Raw genomic sequence first — 26,258 nt, forward strand, 5'->3', positions numbered from 1 at the left:
TGTTGTAAATTATTTTATTTGCATATTTATTAATATTAATGTCCATATTTCCCCTTAGCACAAAACACACTGAGCCGGCAGAATATTTTGGGATTTTGCTGTGTTCTCAATATTTCACAGATTGCTACTCGATTGCCAGTGAATCAACTATAGACACTTAAAATGATATTCTACCCAAACCAACAGCAAATATTAATTACCTGTGCCCATTTTTCCTTCATACAGGATTAATTATATGTCCAATCACAACAAAATCAATGAGATTTACAGCACACATTTAATTTGAATTTCTCAACAAAGAACTCCTCCAACAGAGATGGGGTGCGATGCTTAATCAGTTTAATTAATTCCAACCATTATATAACTTACCTATGGTAAAGCAAGAACTCAGTAGGCAGAGTGCTTTGAAAAGTGCAAAAAAAAAATTGCTTGTAATAAATAAAATGTTAAAGTGGCTAAGTAATGTAGCCATTACATGTTTGGACTCAAAAACAGCAATGAATGACTGATACTATAAATCAGATATGGTTCCTGAAATGATCCAAAATAACTCACACCTAGATGAAACAATAGGCTAGATTTGCAATTAGTAGTGAAGCAAAGTCTTGCTCATCGCAAAGAAAGCCTCCCACAAAGATCTAATCATCTCTGGGTTTGCTAATATTCCCCAATCCCAACGGCAATTTAAGTCTGGCATCAAGTCAAGCGGATCTTAAGGCACGCAACAGCTGTGATGTCAGCAAACAGAATAAGCAACCAATCACAATGAATTATTCTCACAGACAGCAAAGAAAGAAGTTAACATAGTTTAACCTCCACTTATTATTAACATTTTCAGATATTGAATTATTCTAATTGGATTTAATGGAAACTAAAATAGTAATATGAAGTATCTTTTAAGCATGTGGAATTTCTTATTTTCGAGAAGTCTGACATTCAGAATCAGTGAGGGTATGTAGCAAAGATTATGAAGTTAATACGTCACTCAATATCAAAATATAACAGCAGATAAGTGGATGCTCTCATCAATTGTCTGATTGCTTTTAGATTACACTCTGGAGGACCTCAAATTGCACAACCTCTGGGAGCAGCATAAAACCACAGGCAGCTACTTCTGAATTTCTGTAATATTCTGCACATCTGCAGATGCTGAAGTTGTTGTCAGTTTCTGTGGTTAATGATCCTGAGTGCTGACAGTTTCACTATGAAGTTTGGACCACTATTCTTCTAAATTAGAACAAGATACAAATTCTAGAAAAAAACAGCTGGTATAATTAATGGAAAGGGCAGTTTTGCTGTCTGCACAGCAGGCATGAGTCTGATTTTAAATGATATGTTTTAATGTATTTCCATGCCATGGACTCATACAAGCTTGACAACAATACAGGTGCTAACATAATTGACAAGGAGCATCAGTGATTTTTGGTTATTCAGCTCATGCGAAGACCTCCAAGATTCACTCCTGGTGGCATACTTTGTTCACACAATATCTGTGATATTGAAGTTGACTTTCTGTCATTCATTAGTCATTTCTCTGGACTTGCAAATTTATTACATCATCACATTTCTGAGGATTTTCTATTTTTTAAAGTGGAAACCTTGATTATGCAAGATAATAGACATGAGTGTTTGCGAACACAACGCATACCCATTGCATCCATACCACATCATTATCAAATGAGGTGAGAGTAACTGTCCTTGACATCAAGACAGCATACGATGGTGTGTGGCATCAGATGCCTAACAAAATTAAGTTGACAGTGATCAAGGGGAAAACTCTCCACTGGTCAGATTCGCACCAAGTGTAAAGGAAGATAGTTGTGGTTTTTGATGACCAATCACCTCAATCCCAGAACAGCGCTGCAGGATTTCCTCAGGGAAGTATCCTTGGTCTAATTAGCTTCAACTGCTTCATGAATAAACTTTCCCCCATTAGAAGGCCAGAGATGGGGATATTTGTTTATTATTCAGTGTCCAGTACCAACTGCGACTCCTCAGATTTAGATGCAGCTCATTATCAGTATGCAGAAAAAACTGAACAACATTCAGGCTTAGGCTGATGAGGAACAAGTATATTTGTGTCACGCAAGTTTCAGGCAATGACTAATCTCCAACATGAGAGAAGCTGACCATCTCCTCTTAATAATCAATGGCATTATCATTGCTGTATCTCCCATTATCGATTTCCTGGAGGGCACGGAAACTGAATTGGACCAGTCATATAAATACCATGGCTACAAGAACAGGTCAGAGACTTGGAATTCTGTGACACGTAGCTCACCTTCCCAAAGACTGATATAGCACAATTCACAAGTGTAATGGAATATTCTACACTTACCTGGATGAATGTAGGTCCAACTACACTTGAGAAGCTTAACATCATCCAGGATAAAATATTCAGTGCAGTTTGATCAACATCCCATTCACAGCTTTAAACATTAAACATTCATTCCCTCCACGACCGACACGCAGTGACAGCACTGTGTACCATATAAGAGATTCTAAGCCTCCTTTACAGGACCACTCAAACCCATGACCTCCACCACTTGGAAGGAATAAAAAGGCAGGATTCACGTGGAAACATTACCAACCACAAGTTTACCACCAAGCTACAAAACTATCCTTATTTGGAAATATATCGCTGTTTCATCACTGTCACTGGGCGATAATCCTAGAATGCCCTTCCTAACAGCACTATGGGTGCACCTACACCAGATAAGCTGAATTGTACAAGATGACAGTTAACCACTGACTTCTCACGGGCAATCCGTCATTGGCATATATTTTAGGAGAACTAAAAAGGCAAGGGAATACACAACGAATGGTAGAATACAAGGAAGTACAGTGTATCTTGGGGTGCTTGTCCATAGATCCCTGAAGATGGCAGAACAGGTAGACAGGGTGGTTAAGAAGGGAAATGGAATACTTACCTTTATTAGCCCAGTCGTAGAACATAAAAGCATGGGGGTTGTGATGAAGCAATATAAAGCATTTATTTGATCACAGCTGGAGTAGAGCCTGCAATTCTGGTCGCCACGTTAGGAAAGATGCGACTGCACTAGAGGGGATTCACCAGGATGACACCTGGGCTGGAGCATTTCAGCTATGAAGAGAGACTGGTTAGGCTGGATTAATTTTCTTAGAGCAGAGAAGGCTGAGGGGGAACCTGACTGAGGTGTGCCAAACTATGACATGGAGTTGCCGGCTTTAGACTTGGGTCGGCAGATTAAGTCATCTCACAACACCAGGTTAAAGTCCAACAGGTTTATTTGGTAGCACAAGCTTTTGGAGCATTGCCCCTTCATCAGGTGAGTCAGAGATGAGAGGAGAATGATAACTGCAAGCTTCTGTTCTAGAAATCTGAACAATGGGAATGTGAATTCATTTCAACCAAATCCCTGTCCCTATTGCTGCTGCTACCCCTAACTACTCCTACCAGGTGATCTGTGGTTATGGTACGTCACAGTCATCTGTCCTGTGCCATCCTCGCACATTGACTGGAGTTCATCTGCAAACACTCTGGGACATTCATCACCCAACTACACCTAGGCTGACCTCTTTTTGAGGCACTCCACTTTGCTCCCTAGTAGTATTCCAGCTCTGAACAAATGGCTGAAATACTAATATTTTCTTATTCAGATGTCACTTTAAAATCTTCTTTGTGTTCTTGCAATTTCAGACAGTTCTTCGTCTGTCTTATGGTCTATATATGGCATTATTAGCATACATCTTAACATCCACATGCAATGCTCTGTATATATTATTTCACAGATCTGTATTCATTGTCCAGGTTTCTGAAATATACAGGAAAGTGAATAGAATGTAGCATCTGATGAGATTTTTCCTTGTTACAAACTTTAATTTATTTGGTATTAATGCATCCTTCATCTTCACAAAATTACTTTTGGCTATCTCTACCCTTTGGCATCACATCTACCATCTTCTGTTATCTTTTATCCTAAACAGATAAACTTATCTCCTTGTTCCTATGCCAGCTTTATTTACCAACACTTAAATGCAGAACAGTTCAGTTATCTATATGTCTAGCAGCTGCCAATAAGGTCACCCCTTGTTAAATTCTTCCAGATGCAAGTTAATTTCTGAAAAGCATACTTATGTTTCTCAGATATTTCTTTTTAGTGTTTTTTTTCCCTTAAAAGATTGCAGGGACTAAAACGTAAATGGAACAATTGGTTTGCATGTTTGTCCTCTTCAACTAATTTTGTCCTTTGAATATGTAGAACTGAGATTCAAGCAATTACAATGCATTTTCATTTATGTTTTACTGCCAGCAGAATAAATCAAATGTAAAATATTTAAAATGTTTGTTGTTCAACACAATTCAATACTCTGTTTGATAAGAAGAACCTCTGTACAGATGGCACGTGATTTTCCTTTAACTATTGCTCTAGCGTGCTGTCAAAATGTTAAAATGGATGTATCTTTTGAATTTTGGAATTCAAAAAAATGCTGCTTTTCGATCATTTAATTTGTCATGATGGATCTGACTTTCCTCTGCCTAATAAAGAAGTGTTTCTGCTGCACATACTCACTGCAGCATGATTCTGGTTGATGCTGTTTTTTTTATGACACTAACCCTATTAGACAGTGGCTGTACTCATTCAGTCTCACAGGCCACGTGGGTTTTACTTTCAAGCTTATTCAACTGATGTTTCAGTACCATGTGCCACATGACTTGTTCATATAAATAGAGCAAATTAAACTGTCTCCAAAGATATCCTATCACATTTGTACCCCGAATCGCCTATTTAACACGTGGGCAAGACACCACATTATCTGCCTGGAAAGGTCGACCCCTGGATATTAGATTCTGCCACAGTTCTCTCTTGTACTAAACCAAGGGGAAACACTTAATCACCCTCGCCTTTTCAAGAAAAAATCAACTTAAAATTTGCCATGATGAAAAATCAATAAACCTGTAATTGCTTGGCTTATCATCATGTGGAAGGACAAATTGAGAAGTGAAGCTTGGCGTCGACACAGATTTCCCTGTAACACTGACAGTTTCAGGATCACTGGCTTGGAAAAGGGAAAGGTCTCCAAGTGATAATTAAATCTTCTCATGCTGATTTTCTGCCAAATTTATTTCCCAAGAGTGTATAACCCTGATTTGCTGGTTACAAACCAGGCATAACTAATCAATCCAACACAGATGCACTATTTCCCTTTGTAAACATCAATTAAAAAGGTATAAGAAGCTTCACAAATATTTTTTAAAAGGTATAAGTTCCTTACAATTTTGTTAAGGATCATTCCAAAACTTTACACAGAGAAAATATTTCCGTTTGAATTTCTTGATTATCTGCAAAGCTGTTCTGAAAGGTTTTTGTGGAGCTAAATTGCATAAACACTTTTGATATATACAATGTGTTTGGTTGTCATCTCAATAATCAAAATACAAGTACAGTCAATTATAATTCTTTTTTAAAAATCTAGTACTTCTGAATGCTCATGGAGCAGCAAGGCTGTAATTCAAATAGCTGCACCACACAGTAGTCTGCTTAAGTTCTGAGCACATAATTCAATTTGTAAAAAAAAACATTTCCTCAATTGTCCTATGAGGGGGAAGTGCTGAACAGGTACTGGATTTTTGAAATGAGAGAAAATTGATACCCAGGTTATCTTGGCCAGCTCTGGTGCAACCCTTTGCAAATATAGCTGTCATTGAACAAGCAGCAAGCTCTTACCTCCTGTTTCTCTTGACCAGAAAATGCAAAAGGCAGACTTAATTGGAATACAATGAAAAATATACTTTAAAACTACTTTTTTTGTTGTTGTTGTATTTCCTCAGGCTGGCTGCTTAGCTGAAATAAGCCCAATGAAGACTGCTGGAATATTTTCACACATGAATGCAAGTAAAAATAACACATGCACGCTGTGTATTAGCATACTCCATCCATTTCCATTGTAGATTGAAGGATAGAGAGCTGACTAAGATTAAATATGGTAGATGGTCTCCAAGTGCTAAATTCAGTATTCCACCAGGGCACTGAATTTGCATACTAATTTATTCAATCCGAGGTAACTCAAAATCAGCCAGTATGCTTGAAATCCAAGCTGAGACTCAACCTCTATCGTAGATTTCAGTCCCAAAGGATTTGGGACTTAGGGGCTTGCTGGTCATTAACCCATGCTTAGCCATCATTCCCAACTGTGATATGCCTAAAAACATAAATACATTCTCAAAGCCCATTCCATACACTTCTGCATGCCACTTCAGCATGAAATGATGCCCAAAAAATACAGATCTGTGCACGGACAAACAATATCATTCACAGTGGCTGCATCTGCAGTGATTGCACTTGTACAATTTATTTCCAACTTCAGTTTTTTTGCTTTGCCTACAGAGGACCCAAGTCAAGGAAAGGAAATGCATTTAAATGTTGGTGTGCAGAAGCCACATGGTGATGCTTCCTCGTAGCTACCAGCTCCAAAAATCACCAGCAGTATAAATTGATGATTGTACAGGCTGACGGGTACAAGGACGTAAGGTTTTAAAGCAAATTCGACACCCTTTTCAATAACAAACAGGGCATTAATCAGCATGAGGTCTCCACATTAGAATAGAACTCTGAAATCTGCACTACAGCCATTAGTAGATAGATAGCATGATTGCTCACAGTATCACTCTCAAGGTCGAATGACATTCTTAGAACGCAAGATCCTAATAGGAACCAGTGGCTGCTAGTCAACTAATTGGAGTATGTAATATTCATACGTATTGTATTCATAAATACAATACAAGAGTACTTTACAGTTTTCTATAATTGCAATGAACTTATGATCAAATTTCCTTCAGTCACAGAAAGCTACAAAGCACATTGAAAATTTATAGGGCTATTCAAATAAAACATGTTACATTTATGTTGTACCTTATCACACTGAAATTTCTTGATCATGCAATGAATTATTTTTCAAGTGCAGTTGCTTACTTCAAAGATACACACGTGTTTTGATGCTACTATTTGAGCAGGTAACTGGTGTAAATTATTGAATTTACAAAACAATACACAGATTTTTAAGCATCATGTTTAGCATAAATATTTTACTTGGTAATTTTGGTCACATTAGTCACAAACAAATTGCCATTCTTGAGATCACTACTTTTCTCTCGGTTTACTCACTGACTTGAAATATTTAGTAAAAGTTCCAAACATACAGAATAAGTACCATTCATTGAGCTCCTTAAGCAATTATACAAGATCGGGTATTATTTAAAATTGCATGGTACTGATAGAAATATTGTGTGGTGCAGAACCCACATTATTTTTCCCTGTCGGAAGTCCTCAGTTCATTGTGGATCAAGGACAGTTCATTGGGACAAGAAGTTATGCTACACAACCACCTACATTTAACTATTTTGTTTCTGAAAATCTGTCAGTGCAATTTCATTTTATTAAAAAATCAAGTTATTACAAAAAAATGGAAATTCAGTCATAATAATTAAAATTGAGCAACAGATTATTGTGTGATTAAATATAAAGCAATCCAATTATACTTGCATATTCCTGCCCATTTCTAACATGCTATTTACCAACAGTTTTCCAAATATTGTATGTCCTTCAGATGGCAGTGAAGACTACGGTAATTAAAAGATTTAAAGTAGCACAAACCCCTAGCCTCTAATCTAATGCCTAGGTCAGTCGCTTGTAGATTCTAATTTGTCCTCTATTTGTATTCATGACATGATGGTTCTGAATATTTAACAGCAGGAGTGTATTTTGTAGGGCTTGGAGGTCAAATAATTTGATTTTCAAGCAGATTACAGTTAACATTATTGTCCAGTTGCTCACTTGTTTGTTGAGAAGATAAATAGAAAAAAGTTAAGCTAGCCCTACTCCATCATCAATTACAGGATATTCCAAAAGACCAACAGTGAAGATGATGATAAAAATCAATTTATCAACTTTTGAAACAATTTTGGACACTGGAAAGATAGAAAACAATATTCATATTAAAACGGTCATTTTACATTTAATCGGGTGTTAATTGCTGTTCTGGATGTAGTTCAAGGCCAGTTGGAATTCACACAAAATTCATTGCTAAAGCATTTTTAAGTTTACCCATAAAGAATAAAAATAACAAGTGCTAAGCAAAAACAAAAAAAACTACCAACAGTCCAATTATTATTTCAAAAGGAAAGTTGTTTTAAATGAGCAGTCTTCTTTATTTCTCAGGCAATTATTGCAAACACTTCATCAGTGTCCTACGATTTTCCAAGGAATTGTGGCCCAGAAGAAAAGATAGTTTGAGCCCATGTTCCAAAGAACAGTTTTAAAAATATTTTTTAATTCCCTGAAATGCTGGGACCAAACCCAACAGATGATTTATTCACCATTGCTTAAAGGTTTTCCATGGTTCAACTGCAAGCTCATCTTTTCCCATTATCAGTTTGGACAGTCAACTAGCTCCTCTCCTTCAATTAATTAATCAGTTTGTTTTTTTTTGTTCACCCTTGCCCCTTTCTGTCCCCCTCCCCTTCCCTCAACCTTTACTATGTTCCTTTTTACAAGTGCTTCATCTGACATATTTACCATGTAGGGCTATATTTGCAATGGTGATATTTTCCTTTCCTTTCCTTATAGATCCTACCTGACTTGCTGAAGATATATTTGGCACATTAAGTCTTGCGTATTAATGGAATTCCTTCCATGACAGGATCTGGAGGATGCTCCGTGCAACTCTGATTTTGCAGTACTGATGTTATTGGAGTCAAAATTCTGGCAAGCAATAGTTTCAAAAATGTCTACTGAAATCGAAGACCCCAAAAATATCTATTGCACTTGTACAAATGCAATTAGCACCAGAGCGAATGTTTTGGATCTGAAATCACAGGATCTTTTAGAGTCAATCTTGAACTTGCATGCTTTATTTAGTTGGAATAGATACCAGAAATGGGGAGATGAGACAATTTTCCCTGCACTTATTTTATACTTCATCTGTTTTTTTTTAAATGGAATGGAAACACTGAAATATGGCATATTTGAATTTTATCACAATAATCATGAGACAAGTGATACATGTCTTTTAAATGCTAGACAATAGTCAAGTATAAGCTGGGTTTTATCCTATGCACTTTAGGGAAAAACTGGTCAATTTACCAGAAGCTGAAATAAGTGAACAGATTTGGTTGGCTACAGGTGCAATGTAGTTCAGAACTGTATTATGAACAGTACAAAATAGTACAGTACCAAAAATACAGGTGAGGTGAAAGTGACTACTCTTGACATCAAGGCAACGTTTCACCAGCTTTGGCATCAACAAGCCTGCCAAAATTGAAGTCAATGGAACTATCAGAGGAAAACTCGCCACTAGTTAGAGACCTTATTAGCACAAAGAATGATGCTTGTGATTATTGGAGGCCAAACATCTCAACCGCAGTGCATCACCTCAGGAGCTCCTCAGGGTCGTAAGCCCAACCAGTTTCAACTGTTCCACTAATGACCTTCTTCCATCATAAGTAGGGATATTCAATAACGATTGCAGTGTTCACAATCACTCACAACTGTTCAGTTGCTGAAGCAACTTGTATCCTATGTGAAAGACCTGGACTTTATTCAGCCCTTGGCTGATAGATGGCAAGTCTTATTCATACGACGTAAGTATCAGGCAATGACCATCAGGAGAGCATCTAACAATCTCCCCATGACATTCAATGGCACTACCAATGTTGAATTTCCCACCATCGATGTCCTGGAGGTCACTACTGACCAGAAACTTAACTGAAGCATCATACAAATACTCTAACAACAAGAGCAAGTCAGGGATTGGGAATTCTGTTTTGACTAACTCACCTCAAGACTCCCCAAAGTCTCTTCATCATCTACAAGGCACAAGTCAGGAGCATGATGAACTACTCTTCACTTTCTTCGATAAGTATGGTTCTGATCAAGAAGCTCAACACAACCCAGGGCAAAGCAGCCTGCTTGACTGGCACCCCATCCACCACCATAAACATTCACCTTCCCCACTATTGATGCAGAGTGGCAGCAGTGTGTACCATTTACAAGGTGCACTGCAGCAATTCACCAAGGCTCCTTCGATAGAACCTTCCAAACCCACAATCCCTACCACCCAGAAGCATTAGAGCGGCAGGCATATGGGAACAGCACCACCTTCTGGTGTCCCTCCAAACAACATATCACTGATTTGGAATATATCACCATTTCTTCACTCTTGTTAGGTCAAAATACTGGAACAGCCTTTTTAACAGCACTGTAGGTGTAACTATACCAAATGAAGGAACCACCTTCTCAAGGGAAATTAGGCATGAGCAACAAATGCTAGCCTTCACAGCAATGCTCACATCCCTTGTAAGAATAAAGCAAAGCTTTCAGTTTTGACATGGACTGTATTATTGTGGAAGTGTTTCTGTCTCCAGTCAAAAGGCAGAATCTCTCCATACCAGGGACTTGTTCATTTTGTGCCAATGTGGTGGCTAGTCCTTCAGCTTGTGATACAGTTTTAAACGTGTATTTCATTTAGGAGGAGCACAAAGTGTGTGTAACAATTGTATGGGAAACATTCAGTGATGATACTTAGGACTCTTTTCCTCCTTGTTACATTAACTCCATACATAACTTGATGATACATTTTACAAAACACTCAAAAAAAGCTAAAAAGACCTTGCATTTAAACAGTAAGTGAATTAATAAGGGGGAAGAGTGCCAACTGTGTTCACTCTCTGGAAACAACATCAGTGTGGAGCCAATAAGCTCCACTTTGACTCACTCTGCAGCCATACAGCAAAGTGGGACTTCTGCCCCTCACTGGTAATACTTTGAATGTTAAGGGAGCCAAAGAAGGCGTCAGTGACTGCTGCCCAGGCTGCAGAAGAGACCAAGGCCCATAGATCCATGGAGAAGGTAGGTTCACAGTCTTGGGCCAAGAGGATTTGTGTAAGTTAGGGAAAGGGATGGGGAGTGGATTTAAGGGACGGAGGGGCCACGAAGGAGGGGTGGGAGGGCACCTCACAATCGGCAAATGGCAACCCCAAAAGAGGAATCCTCTCCCTCTCCTTCTTCCTACTCTTTAAACAGTTAAGTCAAAAAAAATCAGGCTGCCCACTCCCACCCAGCTGTCCACACCAAACATTAGGCTTGATAACAAGTCAGTTGGCCCTTGATTGCATGCATTTAAATACGACGAGGTGAGCTGCTGATTTCAGCATCCAACCACACCCCATATTGTGCGATGAGCTACTTTATGTGTAAACATTAACTCAGTTTCTCTCTCCACAGATGCTGCCAGACCTGCAGAGTTCTCGCAGCATTTTCTGTTCTTATTTCAGATTTCCACCGTACATAGTAATTTTGCATTTATTAAAGGATCTTTTGTAGTAGACACTTGTCTAATATCGGGAAACACTGGAACCAATTTGCATACAATCTCATATTAACAATAATTAGAAAATGACGAGATATTTTAGTCATGGTAACTGAAAGATAAATATTGGTCACTATACCAGCAGAATTCCCTTGATCTGCTTCCAATAGTGCCATGGGATCCTTTCTATTCAGAGGCATTTCATACCTCATTTGAAACATATCTAGGCTCTATCATGGAATTTATTCCAAACCACGGATTTCCAAAGACGGCAAGTTCTCTGGACGATCAGTTCAGACTACTTACATTTATCGATGAGGTTTACATTTGAGGAGGAATATGGGGCTGTCGAGATATATTACATTCCTTGAGAAATCATATGATTTCAAGACATCTGTTTTCAAACAAATGTCAGTCCTCTTAAAGCAAGTGAAATGGTCTGATATGGAGAAGTTGAGCCAAAAGTCTTTGCATTGAGATTGATTTTGACAAGTTGTATGATGAATATTGCATCTTAGAGCAACTAAGATGAAAAATAATTTCAAAGGAGCAAAAATTGATCAATAATGGGTGGAAATTTTCAAATGAATACAACAAAAACATTCATATTTTTAAACTTGCATTTTTACATTTTCAATTCTAGTTGTAAATACATACTGTGAATTGTTTTCTGTTTAATGACTTAGCTTTGGGACAAAGGAAGGATTTTGTTGAGTGGAAGTTTTGTGAAAGCAGAATCACAGGTGCTGCCAAACTACAAGATGTCTTGTCCATGATTTTGTCAAAAAGCAACCAGAAGCACCACAAAACCAATGTTGGTACCAGCTTAAGATAAAAGAAACTTTTAAACTACCGGGAATCAACCTCTAGTTTTTAAAATTTTATTATTGTCACAAGTAGGCTTACATTAACAGTGCACTGAAGTTACTGTGAAAATCCCCCAGTCGCCACACTCCAGCGCTCATTCGGATATACTGAGGGAGAATTTAGCATGGTCAATCCACCTAACCCGTACATCTTTGGACTGTGGTAGGAAACCGGAGCACCCGGAGGAAACCATTGCAGACACGGAGTTAATGTGCAAATTGCACATAGTCACCCAAGCCTGGAATCGAACCTGGGTCCCTGGCTCTGTGAGATAGCAGTGTTAATCACTGTGCCATTGTGCTGCTTTGTAAGCTAAGTGTCATAACATTTGCAAACCCCAGCAATTGACTGTTACGTGCTCCAGTTTTACGTGATTGGGTATCATGCGATTGAACCTTGAGACAAGTCTAAGCAGAGCTGGTCAAAGAGCCATATGGTGCAGAAGAGTCCCATCAGCCCATCAAGGCTGCACCAACAAAACTACATTAAATCTACACTAATCTCACTTTCCAGTACTTGGTCCATAGCTTTGAATGTGATGATATTTCAAAAGCTCGTCCAAATACTTTTTTAAAGGGTGTGAGTTTTCTGGCTTCTGCCTCCCTCCAAATAATGCATTCCAGACTCCCACCGCACTCTTGTCAGAAAAGTGTTTCCTCAAATCCCTTCCACACCTCCTGCCCCTCACCTTAAAATTATGCCCCCTTCAACTAAGTAGAACAGCTGCTTCCCATCCACCCTGCACATACCCCTGCTGATCTCATCCAGCCCACCTGCAAATTGGGCATTCATCTGCCCAGGGCAGCAAGTAGTATTCCTGATCCCAAAGTTGTCTTCCTTAGTGGGCCTTGCATTAAGGGCCAGTACTCTTTTCTTAAAAAAAAATTGGGGATAATTCTGCGCCCACTTCCTCCTTGAGTGTAAATCATGATGTGGATGCAAAATACCATAAGCAGATAGATCAATTTGAGGAATATAAGTCTGTTCACTTTCTCTACATGCCAGTTGGAACAGGTAATTAAACTCGCCTCAAACAATAATTTTGTTACTGTGCACAGATTTTTCCTTCCATTTTCTTCTCACCATCAGGTCTGATTTAATTTCTAGGTCTGGGTCTTTTCTACATGGGACATCTATGATAATTTTTTCTCTACAATAAACTGACCATCAGAAAGGAGTAAGGGAAAAAAATATATAAATTAAGTTTACTACACCTTCCATTGCTATCAGATGTCTGAAGTGTTTTACAGTCAATAAAATACTTTTGAAGTAATTTTTGGAAAGTGCAGTAACCAATCTGCTCATACTAGAGTCACCCAAAGAAAAAGTGACAATAACCAGATTTGTTTGAAAGAAGAAGTTGTTATTTTAAAACGGAAACTGTGGAAAGCCAGGTTGGCTGGGTTGATGGAGCTATGGTTTTTGACATGCTGATTAGTCTAACAACACTATAAACAGATGTTTTTCTAAAGCAAATTGGTAACAATGGAGAATAGAATATCAAAAGTTAAAGGATAGTAAAAGTTCAAAAGAGAATATGGAGGTGAATTTCACACTTGCTTTCTAAAAGGTAAACCGATGTAATAAAGATAATTAGGAGTGATTTCTGAGAAGACTAGTTCAGATAATGGAATATCAGAAGGAAGTGCAGGATATCAAAAGCAAGTTCACCCTATGAAAAGGAGCTGGTTTGAAACCGAACCCAAGCAGGAAGCTGTGTGCTTTTGTGCCTTTTGGCTAAGATCAAGTGTAGTATTGACATGCTATGCTTGGTGAAGTCATTAGGTTACATTTCAACTTCATTTAAAGCAATTTTTAAAAGCGGCGTCTCGGCTTTTCGGCTAAAATTCAATGAGATCAAGCCTTGGAGGAGGAGCTATGCCTACTACAATCAGCTTGGATTATATAGATCAAGCCCAAGACAGGAGGTGAGAGCCCTGTCTTCTCAACTTGTTGAGACTCTGAATTGGGCTTGATTTGATTGAATAGGAATAAAAACAAATCCCACCAAACTTCACCATTTGAGAAATTAGTTGTCTCCATCCTAAGTCAGAAGCAACCGCAAAACTGTTGTTTGCTTATAGTTTAAAAACCTATGAGTTGTTTAGGGAGGTTTCGCTATGAGGTCAGAAAATAGAGGGATTTGGAACTCGGTAAATTTAAAAATACAATGCATAGCCATTAATTAGTTTATACTGTTTGATAAACATTTATTTTGTTTATCATCACAAAAACATCTGGGGCAACCTTCATCGGTCTTCACATCTTTCCTCACATTATACTAAATTGCAAAACACAGTAGACAGGAAGCATTCCAAATTTCTCTTCTGGAATTTGGAACACCCTAGCATTTAACATCAGCTGTGCTCCTAAAACTGGTTAGCGGCAAAGTGGTTTCAAAGTCAATGGCAGAAACATTTCATATATAAAGTTTTCTTTTGTTTTTCCCCAAGAAAATATATAATTGAGCCAAGTGAGGTGTTGCAGACATAACAGTTGAAGTGCAGTCTATTGAAATTCAAAAACGTATCGTGGAGAATTATTTTTAAAATAACATTCCCACAATGATACAAATGAACCACCAAAAAAAACAAACTCTAGAAATATTCAGGTTTTTACCACTCACAAGCAAACTTTATATCAGCAAGTTAGAGTAAATGAGCAGTCATCTATTTTCCACAATTCACTTCAAAATTAACAGTGATTTTGACAAACCAGAAAATAGCATTCCAAAACATTCAGTATTATTTCACTAAAATTGATTTCTGTTACCTTGCTCTCTTTTCTTTTTGGCATCCTCCTCTTTCCTCTCCTTGGCCTTTAATACTTCATCTGCTTTTGCTGAAAATTAAAAAATATTTATCATTGAGAATGTCTTAAAATTATCTTCTTAATTCTCAAATCTTTGAAAATTAAGTTGTAAAATATTGGAACCATTTTACTTGTTAACAAAATCTTTAAATTATTACATTTTGACCATTTCAATATCTTCACCATTTTGAAGTACACATCACAGTTGTTTGCAAGAATAAACCCAACACTCCAAGTACAATTTTAACTTAATTTTCAAACTATAATGTCAAACATTCTTGCCACATTTACAACAAAGCTATAAAAATAGATTCTTCAAAACTTTTACTGTTCGCAATTTAAACCTCTGCTGTAAATGATGTGAATTAATTCAGTTGCATGCCCACACATCTTCACAAACTGTTACCAGTGCCAATAGATGAGAATCTAGTTCAGGTAAATAACATGAATTCTTTCTGGTCTCATGTTATATGCCTAAGCTATGCACTGAAATGGGATAATACTTGGCACCTGCCCTTGTTCAGTGGAGGATTGCGTAAAATACCAAGGAGACCAAATTCTCAGTTTGAATCCAGCACTAATGGACCAATATATTTACAATTGAACATCACAATTAATCAGAGCAAGGTAACTAAACCGAATGTGTCTTGCAGCATTTATGTAATTAAATGTCCCAATTGAACAGACAAGCCAGTTGTTAAATATTGGATGGTTCTTGCTTAAACAATTTAAGCATACGACACTCAAGATGAACAAAGTCCATCTGGCAGATTTCTGCCAAAAATCAGAAACAATCATTTGGTTATGGACTCCAGACACGCTCTCCCATGGAAAAGTTTTCAGAAGATTCTTTCTGTCCCTACAAAGCAATTGAACTAAGCTTGAGAATTCATGTTTAATTTTGTATTCTACATGATATAACTTTGATCAATTACATTCCATAAACAGTCCCATAATTTCAGAAGCCAAAGACCAATATGTTCCATAGAAGATCTACTTACTTGCATCATTTGCTACCTATTCTCAGAACTTTCAGGCTTGTTTAGGTGTTTATCTTACCAGAAACAAACCTTGTTCGGTTTTTTAGTGGTTTATACAAGAAGAATCCACCTGGAATACAGGCACAGAACTGACACTCCCATTTGGTGAAAAAGACAGGTTTCAAATTTATAATTAAACACCTCCAATCAGTAAAATATTTAATATGTCTATCAATTTTTTCCTTCGCTAGGCCTGCTTTTTTTTCTATCCTAAGCATTACATATAAGGGATTTTTTTCAGGCAGCATTTAAAGAAGCATCATCTTTCTATGGAATGGCGTTTGATCAGGGCTTAAAAATAAAAATACAGCATACATCATTTTATCATCTCATGTTTTGATCTCAGATCTGACATACAATTTTTCAATTTTCATTGGATATGCCTGTTTCTTAGATCAGCGATTCCCACAACTCTTTAGCTAATGCTTCGAATATCTTTGATGCTTCTTTTTATTGATTGACTGAGATCATTCCTCTACGCTGTTGAGCAATTATTCCAGCAATATCTCCCATCTATTTATTTTTGCTTTCCCTTTCTTTAAATATTATAAAACAACTTATTTTTACGTAGAGACTTTAACATGATGAAATCTCCCAAGCTGCTTCACTGGAACATTACAAAATAAAGTACAACACCAGGCCACATAGAGAGATAGTTGGTCAGATGACCAAAAGTTTGGTGAAAGAAGTAAATTTTAATGAGTATCTTAAAGGAGTAAAAGAAGGCAGAGAGGCAAAGGGTTCTGGGAGGGTATTCCAAAGCTAGGGGTCTCAGCAACTGGAAGTATAACTAATGGTGGGACAATTATAATTGAGAATGCACAAAAGGTCAAAATTAGAGAAGTGCAAATATCTTAGGTGGTTTTGGGTTTGGACATGATTTCAGAGATGGGAAAGAGCAAGGCCATAGAGGCATCTGAAAGCAAGGATGTGAATTTAAAAGTTCAAACATTGCTTTACTGGAAGTCAATGTCAGTCAATGAGCGCAGAGGTGGCAAGTGACCAGAACATGCTGAGAGTTCAGGCAAGAACAAATGGGTTATGGATGATTTCAAATTGATGGTGAGTAGAATACGGAAGACCAGTCAGGAATGCATTGGAATAATTGAGTCATGAATGCGAGTTTTATTTTGAGCTTGGGGCTATTTTGAGTTTATTCATTTTTATTTAATGCATTAAGTTAAATTCAGTGCACAAATGGTTAAAAATTATTGACCATGCAGCCTGTCAAGGGAAGGTAGTTATCTGAGGCTTAAGTTATTCATTTTGATGATAGGAGCTAGTAGCTCAGACCAGACAAAGTGTCTGATAGAATTTGTTTCCAAAGTAGTTAGGCATAATGATGTACTTTAACATATTCTAGTGACTTCACACATATAACACGGAAATAGTCTCATTCATTTAAACGGTCAGAAGACCGCCAACTGGAAGGGTGGTTTCAAGTTTGATTGACAAATAATCTGTTCAATCCCCAATATAGATAGCGGGGGGGAGGGTGGAGGGGGAGGTCAGAGAGTTCGACAACATAGAAAAGCTCCATCGATCCATCATATCTTTGCCGGTCAAAAATATAACTTTGAATCTAATTTTCCAGCACTTCTCCATAGCCTTGTATGCCTTGGCATCACAAGTGCACATCAAAATACTTCTTAAATATAATAAGGATCTTCACCATCCTTTTAGCCAGAGAGAGTTCCAGATTCCCATTACCCTCTGGGTGAAAAGTTTTTCCTCATATCCCCTCTGAATCTTCTGCCCCTTACCTTAAATCTATGCCCCCAGTCAATGATTTCTCCACAAAGGGGAAACATTTCTTCCTGTATTCTCTATGCCCCTCATCATTTTATGCATCTCAATCACATCCTCACTCAGTCTCCTCTCTCCGAGGAAAACAACCTGTCCAATCTCTCTTCATAACTAAAACTCACTAGCCCAGGTAACATCCTGGTAAATGTCCTCTGCACCCTTTTCAAAGCTATCATATCCCTCCAATAATGTGGATTCCAGATATACACATAATACTCTAGCTGTGACCTAATCATCATTTTATATAGTTCCAGCATAACCTCCCTAATCTCAAACCCAATGCCTCAGCTAATAAAGGTAAGTATGCCATATGCCTTCTTAACCATTTTATCAACCTGCCCTGTTCCGTTAAGGGATCCACGTACACGCACTTCGCCTGAGCCTCGGTGCTTCCCAGGTTCCTGCCGTTCATCGTGTATTCCTTTGTTTGTCCTGCTCAAATGCATCACCTCATAAGTATCTGGACTGAATTCATTCGTCACTGACCAGCCCATCTGACTAGCCCATTAATATCCTCCTGTACTCTAAGGTTACCCTCCTCATTATTTACCACCCCACTAATTTTCGTATAATCCAAGAACTTACTGTTCAACCCTCCTACATGCAAGTTTAAAACACTATTATAAACCACAAACAGCAAGGGCCCCAACACTGAACCCTGTGGGACTCCATTGGACAGTCTTCCAGAAAAATATCCCTTGGCCATCACACTCTGTCAGCTGCCACTCAGCCAGTCCAGGATCCAAATAAAAGGTCATGTCTACCCCAGGCTAATTTTGCATGGTACCCTTTTACAGATGATCTGTGCCTTTATTCAATAAAACAATTGTTCATGGTAACTTGCTCTGTGTGATTGGCTGCCAAATTTCCTACATTATAACAGTGATTGTACCACAAAAGTCATCTTGGGGTATATGGGACATGAAAGGTGCTATACAAATACATTTTATTCCCTTATTCTGATGCAGCAATCAGGGTAAATTTCAATGAAAACTGTGTTCTATCTGTACATCTGTCACAGGTAAAATAAATCAGTTAGTTGATTTATAATGGTCTCATCAGGTAGAGTGGTCATTTTTCTACCTTCCAATAGTTAGGAGAAACATACAGGGAGATATGTGTTGGATTAGAGTACCCAGCACTCAAAAGGTTTCATTACTTTGATGCAAATTGTACTGTTGCACAATAAATGTTAGCAAAAGTAAACTCCAGATTGCAAAGGAGGTGGAGCCCACCCAAGGGATGCTGAACTTGAGAGAAAATCGAGGGCAGACCAGAAACCACAAATAGTCCTAAGGAAGGGTAATTGACTTGAAACATTGGGCAGGAACTTCACAGGGGAGGTGAGGTGGTCAAATCAGGAAACTTCCCAACTTGGTAGCCCATTTTCTTCAAAATCAGACCATCATCTGACATATTTTCAATTCGGGGAGACAGGTGAAGGATTGATTTAGGGCCAGCCACCTCTTGAAGTGGCCACAAAAGTGGATGAATGGTGAGGCCGGCAAGCTAGAATACTTGCTTCCATTTACTGGGACATTGGCCTAATTGTAGCGATGAATGTCAAGCCCTCAAACTGCCACATGCCCTCTCATACACCTAATCCTCTTCATAACCCCCATACCTCCTCCATCACTCCCATATATCATCTATACCAGTCACCCAGTATCCACTATGCAAATGAGTCATATAAGAGCAATGGGAATCCTTCAAAATGGATTTAAGAAATACACCTATAACAATCTAATAGAGATGTCACTGAAAAACATAGTCATTCATATTATGGAAAATCCTGACTCAATGAAAACGTAAACCATGTAAGTGGCCATTCAGTTGTAAAATAAACAAGCATCTATTCAGGAACCCATTAAAACAGTTAATCTTCTAATGGCCTCTTAAAACTGTTAAGATATGAATTCAACCTCTCCTTGCATTGAGATAAATGGGTTGTTGCTTTTGAAACTCACCCAAGTATTCATAATGATACTAGCTGCCAAAACAATGACTTGAAAATGCAAGCAATAGAGCCTACTACTCAATAAATAGATAACCCAGTGTTTTATAAGCTACACCAGGTACTCTGTTAATTAAAGCAGTTCAGAAGCAGGTCCCTGTTTTTTTTTCCTCAGTCACAGCTGCAAAGGTCTTTTTTCTCCAAATTTAAAGGGCTGTCGATATTTAAATCACTTTAGATCACAGCAGTTTCTAAGTCCCATTTTCTTTCATCTTGAATGCATAACAATTGCCAATGAAAAAATACATGAAAGCTTGAATCAATGCTCTCACAATATGATCAACGTAAAGTCAACAGATTTCTTTTCAGGACAGGGCCCAGCGTAATAAAAAACTGCAGTAAAATTGTATCTATGTTAAAATATAGCATCTAACTATTGAAACTGAAAGAACAGTTTTTTTGCATTTCAAAGTCTGACAATTAAAGAACTCCAAGGGCAATTTTTTTTTGGTTCCCCGTTAAGCAATTGGGCTCCCCTGTGGTTCATGACTCTTTGGAGGTGGGCGTGCTGCATGTGGGCATGTTATCTCCATCACTATCCTGCACTGATTGTCAGAAATTAGAATGGCAGTGTGAATTCCAGAACTGAGTTCCACCCACCATTTTTAAGAGTTCTCAGGTCAGTCCAACATGATGTAATTTTAGGCTGTTAAAATGGGTGAATCTGACCCAGAGTTAAGAGTAAGTGCTGCGCCAGGGGTGGGAATATTACGTGTTTCCCACTGTGGTGGTTGGGAGAAAAATATGGCAAATCATCCGGTCCTGACCTCATTAATTATACACCTAAGTGTATCATGCTATATTCAGTAGCAGGGAAGGCCTCAATTGCACGTGGTCCTCCACCATTTTGAAAAAGGTGCTCATCATCACTGACCCACGATTGAAGAAAGAAGGTGGACCTCCTGGGAATGAAGTTGGATCTCAAGGAGCACTCCTGAGAACAAAGGTAGATTGACAGGAATATTCTGAGGCTAGAAGACAGGACCTTCCAGAACACCAAATCTAGAGGGTCCACCAGTAGATGCACTCCTGGCATTTAGAGTCTAGGGTTGCAGAAAGTCTCCATCCTGAAATCTGCAGGCAGCCTCAGGCATTGTTCAGGTGACATATTGGTGCCTTGTTGCACCAAATACATTTCACACTGGCATGTTTTTCTGCCAACATCACGGAAAGTGTGGTATGGGGAGGGGTTGGGCCTTCACAAACATCACTTTAATTGGATGAATTAAGGTTCACGCTGGCCTCTGGAAGGTTTCCTGACCTGCCATGGTGGGTTCCATTGGAAGATCCCGCTGTAAATTCACACTGGTGTGAAACACATTTCTGGGTATCCTGCCATATTTTTCCCCCGCTATGTCCGCCATTGAATCTGTCGTCAGAGGCTTGGCAGAATTACACCTGCTACTTCTACCTTCACAGGCCTATTAATGGGACGTAGACGAAGGCCTAAATCCATTACTTGGATGAAATTAAGATTCACGCTGGCCTCTGGAGGTTTTTCTGACTTGTCATTTTCGTTTATGGAACTTGTTCATCTTTCAGTTGTGAAGAACACGGTCTGAAACGTTCACCTGTTTTCTCACTCTACAGATGTAGACTGACCTGCTGTGTACCCCTTATTTTTGATTTTGTTTCAGATTTCCAGCATTCTACCTTTTGCTTTTTCAGTACGTTAAAACAAAACTCTCATCAAATGAGTTGACCATCCAATGATTGAAACTCATTGTTAAGGAGCCAGTGGAAATGAAGTTAAGATAATGGTTTTTAAACAGAATTCTGATGTTAAAGTATGGGTTTGCCAAGTTGTCTAGATGTTTAATTTTATTGATGTTAATTGTCATTACTGCTAGTATTCTTTTGTAAATACCAAATAAAACTTTAAAGCAGGATTTTTTTTTATTATTTCATCGGATGTTGGCATCGCTGGCCAGCATTTGTTGCTTATCCCCAATTGCCCTTGATCTGAGTGGAGTGGAGTGGAGTGGAGTCACATGCAGGCCAGACCAGGTAAGGATGGTAGATTTCCTTCCCTAAAGGACAACAGTGAACCCTATGTCTTTTCATGACAATCTAAAATAGTTTCACGGTCACTTTCAACTCAGCCAGCCTTCCAGCTAACTTTAAAAAACAAATTCAATCTTCCAAGGTTTCATGTTTTAGAACTTTTACTGCAACAAATAACTGAAAGAAAACTTGACTGAACAGTATTTTTGTTTTGTAGACTACAGAAAGTAACATTGGAGCTCTTGTGGCACAAGCTCCAGATTCAAGTCTCACACCAGGACTTGATAGCCAAGGAAAGTGTATTCATAATGCAGCCAAAAAGTTGAGTATCAACCTTCAAAGTCCTTCCAATATGCTAACGACAGGTGGTAAGATGGGTGAGACTCCTTGTCAGCCACGTTTGATGTGCAGTGGCAACCCTCAACCTATAAGCCTCTGGCAATAGGCTAGCAACCTATCCCAGGTAAATCTCACTGTGGAGTCAGATGAAAATTAGCCTTGTGCATATGGTGTGGAAAGAGACACATTAAACAAAAGAAAGTGACATAATCCTTGTAAACTTAACATCTATTGTACTCCCCACTGCATTACAGTCCCTTTAGCAAATAGTCCACAGTTGTTGCAAGATTTCATGAGTACTAATTTCCAGTGACAGTCTCCAGGTGCTTTCCTCAGATTTTGGAGAGTTTCTTAAATTCATGACCAGCGGTGAAGCCTCTTCCAATAATTCTTCTTAGAACATACAGCATTACAGCACAGTACAGGCCCTTCGTCCCTCGATGTTGCGCCAACCAGTGGAACCAATCTAATGACCCTCTAACCTAAACTATTCCAATGTTATCCATATGCCTATCCACTGACCATTTGAACGCCCTTAAAGTTAGCGAGTCCACAACTGCTGCAGGCAGGGCGGGCATTCCATGACCTTAACTACCCTCTGAGGAAAGAACCTACCCTCTGACATCCGTTCTATAATTACCACCCCTTAATTTAAAGCTATGCCCCCTCATGTTAGCCATCACCATCCAAGGAAAAAGGCTCTCACTGTCCACCCTATCTAACCCTCTGATCATCTGTACGCTTCAATTAGGTCACCTCTTAGTAAAATAACCTCAAGTCCCTCAGCCTTTCCTCATAAGACCTTCTTTTCCCTGGTCATGCCAGAATAAATCTTCCAGAAACTACAGAAGGCTGCAGGATGCATCTCTTCCAACAAGAGACTAAGTCCTTCCTTCAGCCAGCTATCGGAGCTCACAAGGTCAAATCGCTTTTCTTTCAATTGATCACACAGAACCTCTGTCTTTGATGTTCACTGATTTGTAGGGGAACCCGTAACCCAATCTCAAAAATGGCTTCCTGTGTTTGCTTCACCATGGCAAGGTGAAACACATTAAACTTCTATCTGGATGGAAATACTAATTAACTATTCTTAATTTCAACTCTTTTTCATCTTATAAGTAAATGGACTAGTTGTAGTATAACTATTTACAACATGGAACCTTCAACGCCTTTCTGAGATTTTGGCAAACATTGAGTTCACTCATGGTAAGTTGAGATGCTGCTGCCATTGTCTCCACGTGTAAAAATCTTGAACCCTTTTCTCAGTAAAACAATCTTAGCCTTTCTTTGATTACTGACAATCAAACCATCCAGGCTTATGGTCACGAAAATGCCAGAGCAAGTCACATGACTCTCTTCATTTACCCTAAACTTAAAACTACATCCCCAACATATAAACATAAATCTTATAAACCTTATAAATGTAATACGGTTTTCCAACACTACAGTACAGATGTTAAAAAAAATTAACAATCACTACCAAGTAACCAGGGGTTATCAATAAACTCTGTAAATTAATTAAATTTCTGTTCCAGCATATCATTTATTTCAATGCATAAATGTCTCGAGGGAACCATTTCCTTTTATTACTAAGCTGCTGGTGAGTGAACGACGTGCAAAGTAGTTTCTCGAAATAGACTGTAATAATAGTTGCCAACTTACTTTAACTTGCTTTTATTGCATTATAACAAAACATTTTCTAATTTCTCTTGTCAAAAAGCTCTGCATTCCGCCAAATATTTGCTGTGATTATTAAATCAAAACCACTAATGAATCTTTGCCACACTAAGTTCTGTTATTTAAATGATTGTGGAAATGTTATTTCCCTTTCATGTTTCAATCACGTACCAATCAATTTAAATTATTACTGAGTTAAAGATAAACATGTAAAACATCAATTGAAGTTTCAAATTTACAAATACTTACACTTTAGTTATAAAAAAGGATAATTTGTTGCAAGCTGCATATTGTGCAAAAACTGTGAGTGCAGTTCAAATGCAAGTCTCCAACCTTCCTCACAACTCAAATATATTAAATTAGCTTACAAAAACAATCATTTAGAACAGTAAAGAGCCATACTTCATTTACACTTCATTCTCACTGCCAGAAAAGAAAGGATAATTGAAATTCCATTTAAATTCAATTTTGGCCAAAAGTGTAATTGTAGATATACCCCTTGAGTCATGTAAAACGTTTGTCTAATGTTTCATTCAAATTATCCTGCTCCAGTACACATTCAGCACCATACAACCATCTTCAAAATGTATTAGCAGTACTCATTAGACTGAAATTTAATAACAAAAACATCAGGTGGATTTCAAGAGCCCCCATTATCAGGAGAAGATTGATAGCCATAATGCTGTTCAGAAGCCAACTGGGCACAATTTAGATTCAACAAACTAATGTGCCTTATTTTGATTTATTTGCTGTACTTCACAAGTTTTGTCTTTATAAAGATCTTTTATTACTCTTCAGCTTGATCAATTTATCTGAATTCTGAGCTGGTGTGGGGGTAGGCTTCCAGAAATTTTATTGGAGAACAGTGAGACACATACTTGTACTCCAGATTTAATAGATAATTTATTTTAGTTGTGATGCAATATATTTCATATTGCTTTCAAAATAACTGTGTTTGCTACAGCTTCCATGGTGGATGGGAGAGGTTAAGAAGAATGCAAAATTGCTCAATTCTGGATGTGGTGCTACTCAGTCTTCAAGTGAGGTTAACATCTACATATTGTGAACAAACGAGGCAATCCAATGGGTAAACTCAGAAGATTTTTCTGTTGTTTAAGAATGTTTGTTCCTGAAGCCTTTCCTATTCTTTTTATACAGTTCCCAAATTAATCCATTCAACAACACCTTGAACAGTCAGTTGACACTGACAGTCAAGCTCCTCAGTGAACAGGGGCCATTATTAGTAAGGTACTACAGAGTGGTCATCATCCATCAAGCTGTGCTCCAGCAAGGTTTCTACATCTTTGAAAGAAATGGAAAGGAGGGCATTGGTGGGGAACCAAGGAAAAGGTTTTATCTTGCTTGAAATGAAAATGATGTGACATACAAAAACATATGAGCCTTGAACAGCCAACATTGTTTTGTGAAAGGAAATTATGTTTGGTAAATGTCTCAGAGTATTCAAGAGTGTATGTGGAAGGGTAATTAAGGGAGTACTAATGGATGTTCTATTTTACGAAGGCAATGAATAAGATGCCAAAAAAAGGTTGTTGCACAAGATTAAGGTTCATGGGACTGGACGCAATATATCACATTGGACTGAGATTTTGTTAATAGACAGAAAACAGAGAGTAGGAATAAATGGATCATTATCAGATTGGCAGGTTGTTCTTACAGGGGTGCTGCAAGAATCAGTGCTTAAACTTAGCTCTTTACAATCGAGATCAAAGACTTAGAAGAGGGGATCAAGTGGAACATATCCAAGGCAAAAACAAAATAGTGCGGAAGCTGGAAACTGAAACAAAATAGAAAATGCTGGAAAATCTCAGCAGGTCCAACAACATTTGTGGGGAGAGAATAGAGCCGATGTTGAGTCTAAATTACGCTTCATCAGAACTCTTGACGTTGGCTCTATTCTCTCCCCACAGATGCTGTCAGACCTGTGAGATTTTCCAGCATTTTCTGTTTTTGTGTTGGAACATATCCCAGTTGTTGTTGATACAAAGATAGGTGGAAAATGGGCGAATGGGATGCTGGCCTTCATAGCGAGGGGGATTGAATATAAAAGTAGGGAGGTCTTGCTGCAGCTGTATAGGGCACTGGTGAGGCCGCAGCTGGAGTACTGTGTGCAGTTTTGGGCGCCGCACCTGCGCAAAGATATTTTGGCCTTAGAGGGAGTGCAGAGGAGGTTTACTAGGCTGATACCGGAGTTGAGGGGGTTGAGCTATGAGGAGAGGCTGAATAAACTGGGCTTGTACTCGTTAGAGTTTAGAAGAATGAGGGGAGATCTCATTGAGACGTATAAGATAATGAATGGGATGGATAGGATAGAGGTGGAGAGACTCTTCCCGCTC

General features: G+C 38.4%; 1 protein-coding gene across 3 annotated transcripts in view; it reads right to left on the reverse strand.

Moving 5' to 3' along the window:
* The window catches only part of rsrc1 (arginine/serine-rich coiled-coil 1), a 401,286-nt gene that overhangs the window by 56,602 nt on the left and 318,426 nt on the right, over positions 1 to 26,258 (reverse strand). For all 3 annotated transcript variants that reach the window (XM_080185516.1, XM_080185515.1, XM_080185513.1), the window contains one exon: positions 14,986 to 15,054. In XM_080185516.1, the coding sequence (XP_080041642.1) occupies positions 14,986 to 15,054 (69 nt within the window). The remainder of the gene's footprint in view (positions 1 to 14,985; positions 15,055 to 26,258) is intronic.

The sequence above is a fragment of the Carcharhinus amblyrhynchos genome, chromosome 3 (genome assembly GCF_965287045.1).
Source record: "Carcharhinus amblyrhynchos chromosome 3, sCarAmb.v2.hapA, whole genome shotgun sequence".
Classification (NCBI taxonomy): domain Eukaryota; kingdom Metazoa; phylum Chordata; class Chondrichthyes; order Carcharhiniformes; family Carcharhinidae; genus Carcharhinus; species Carcharhinus amblyrhynchos.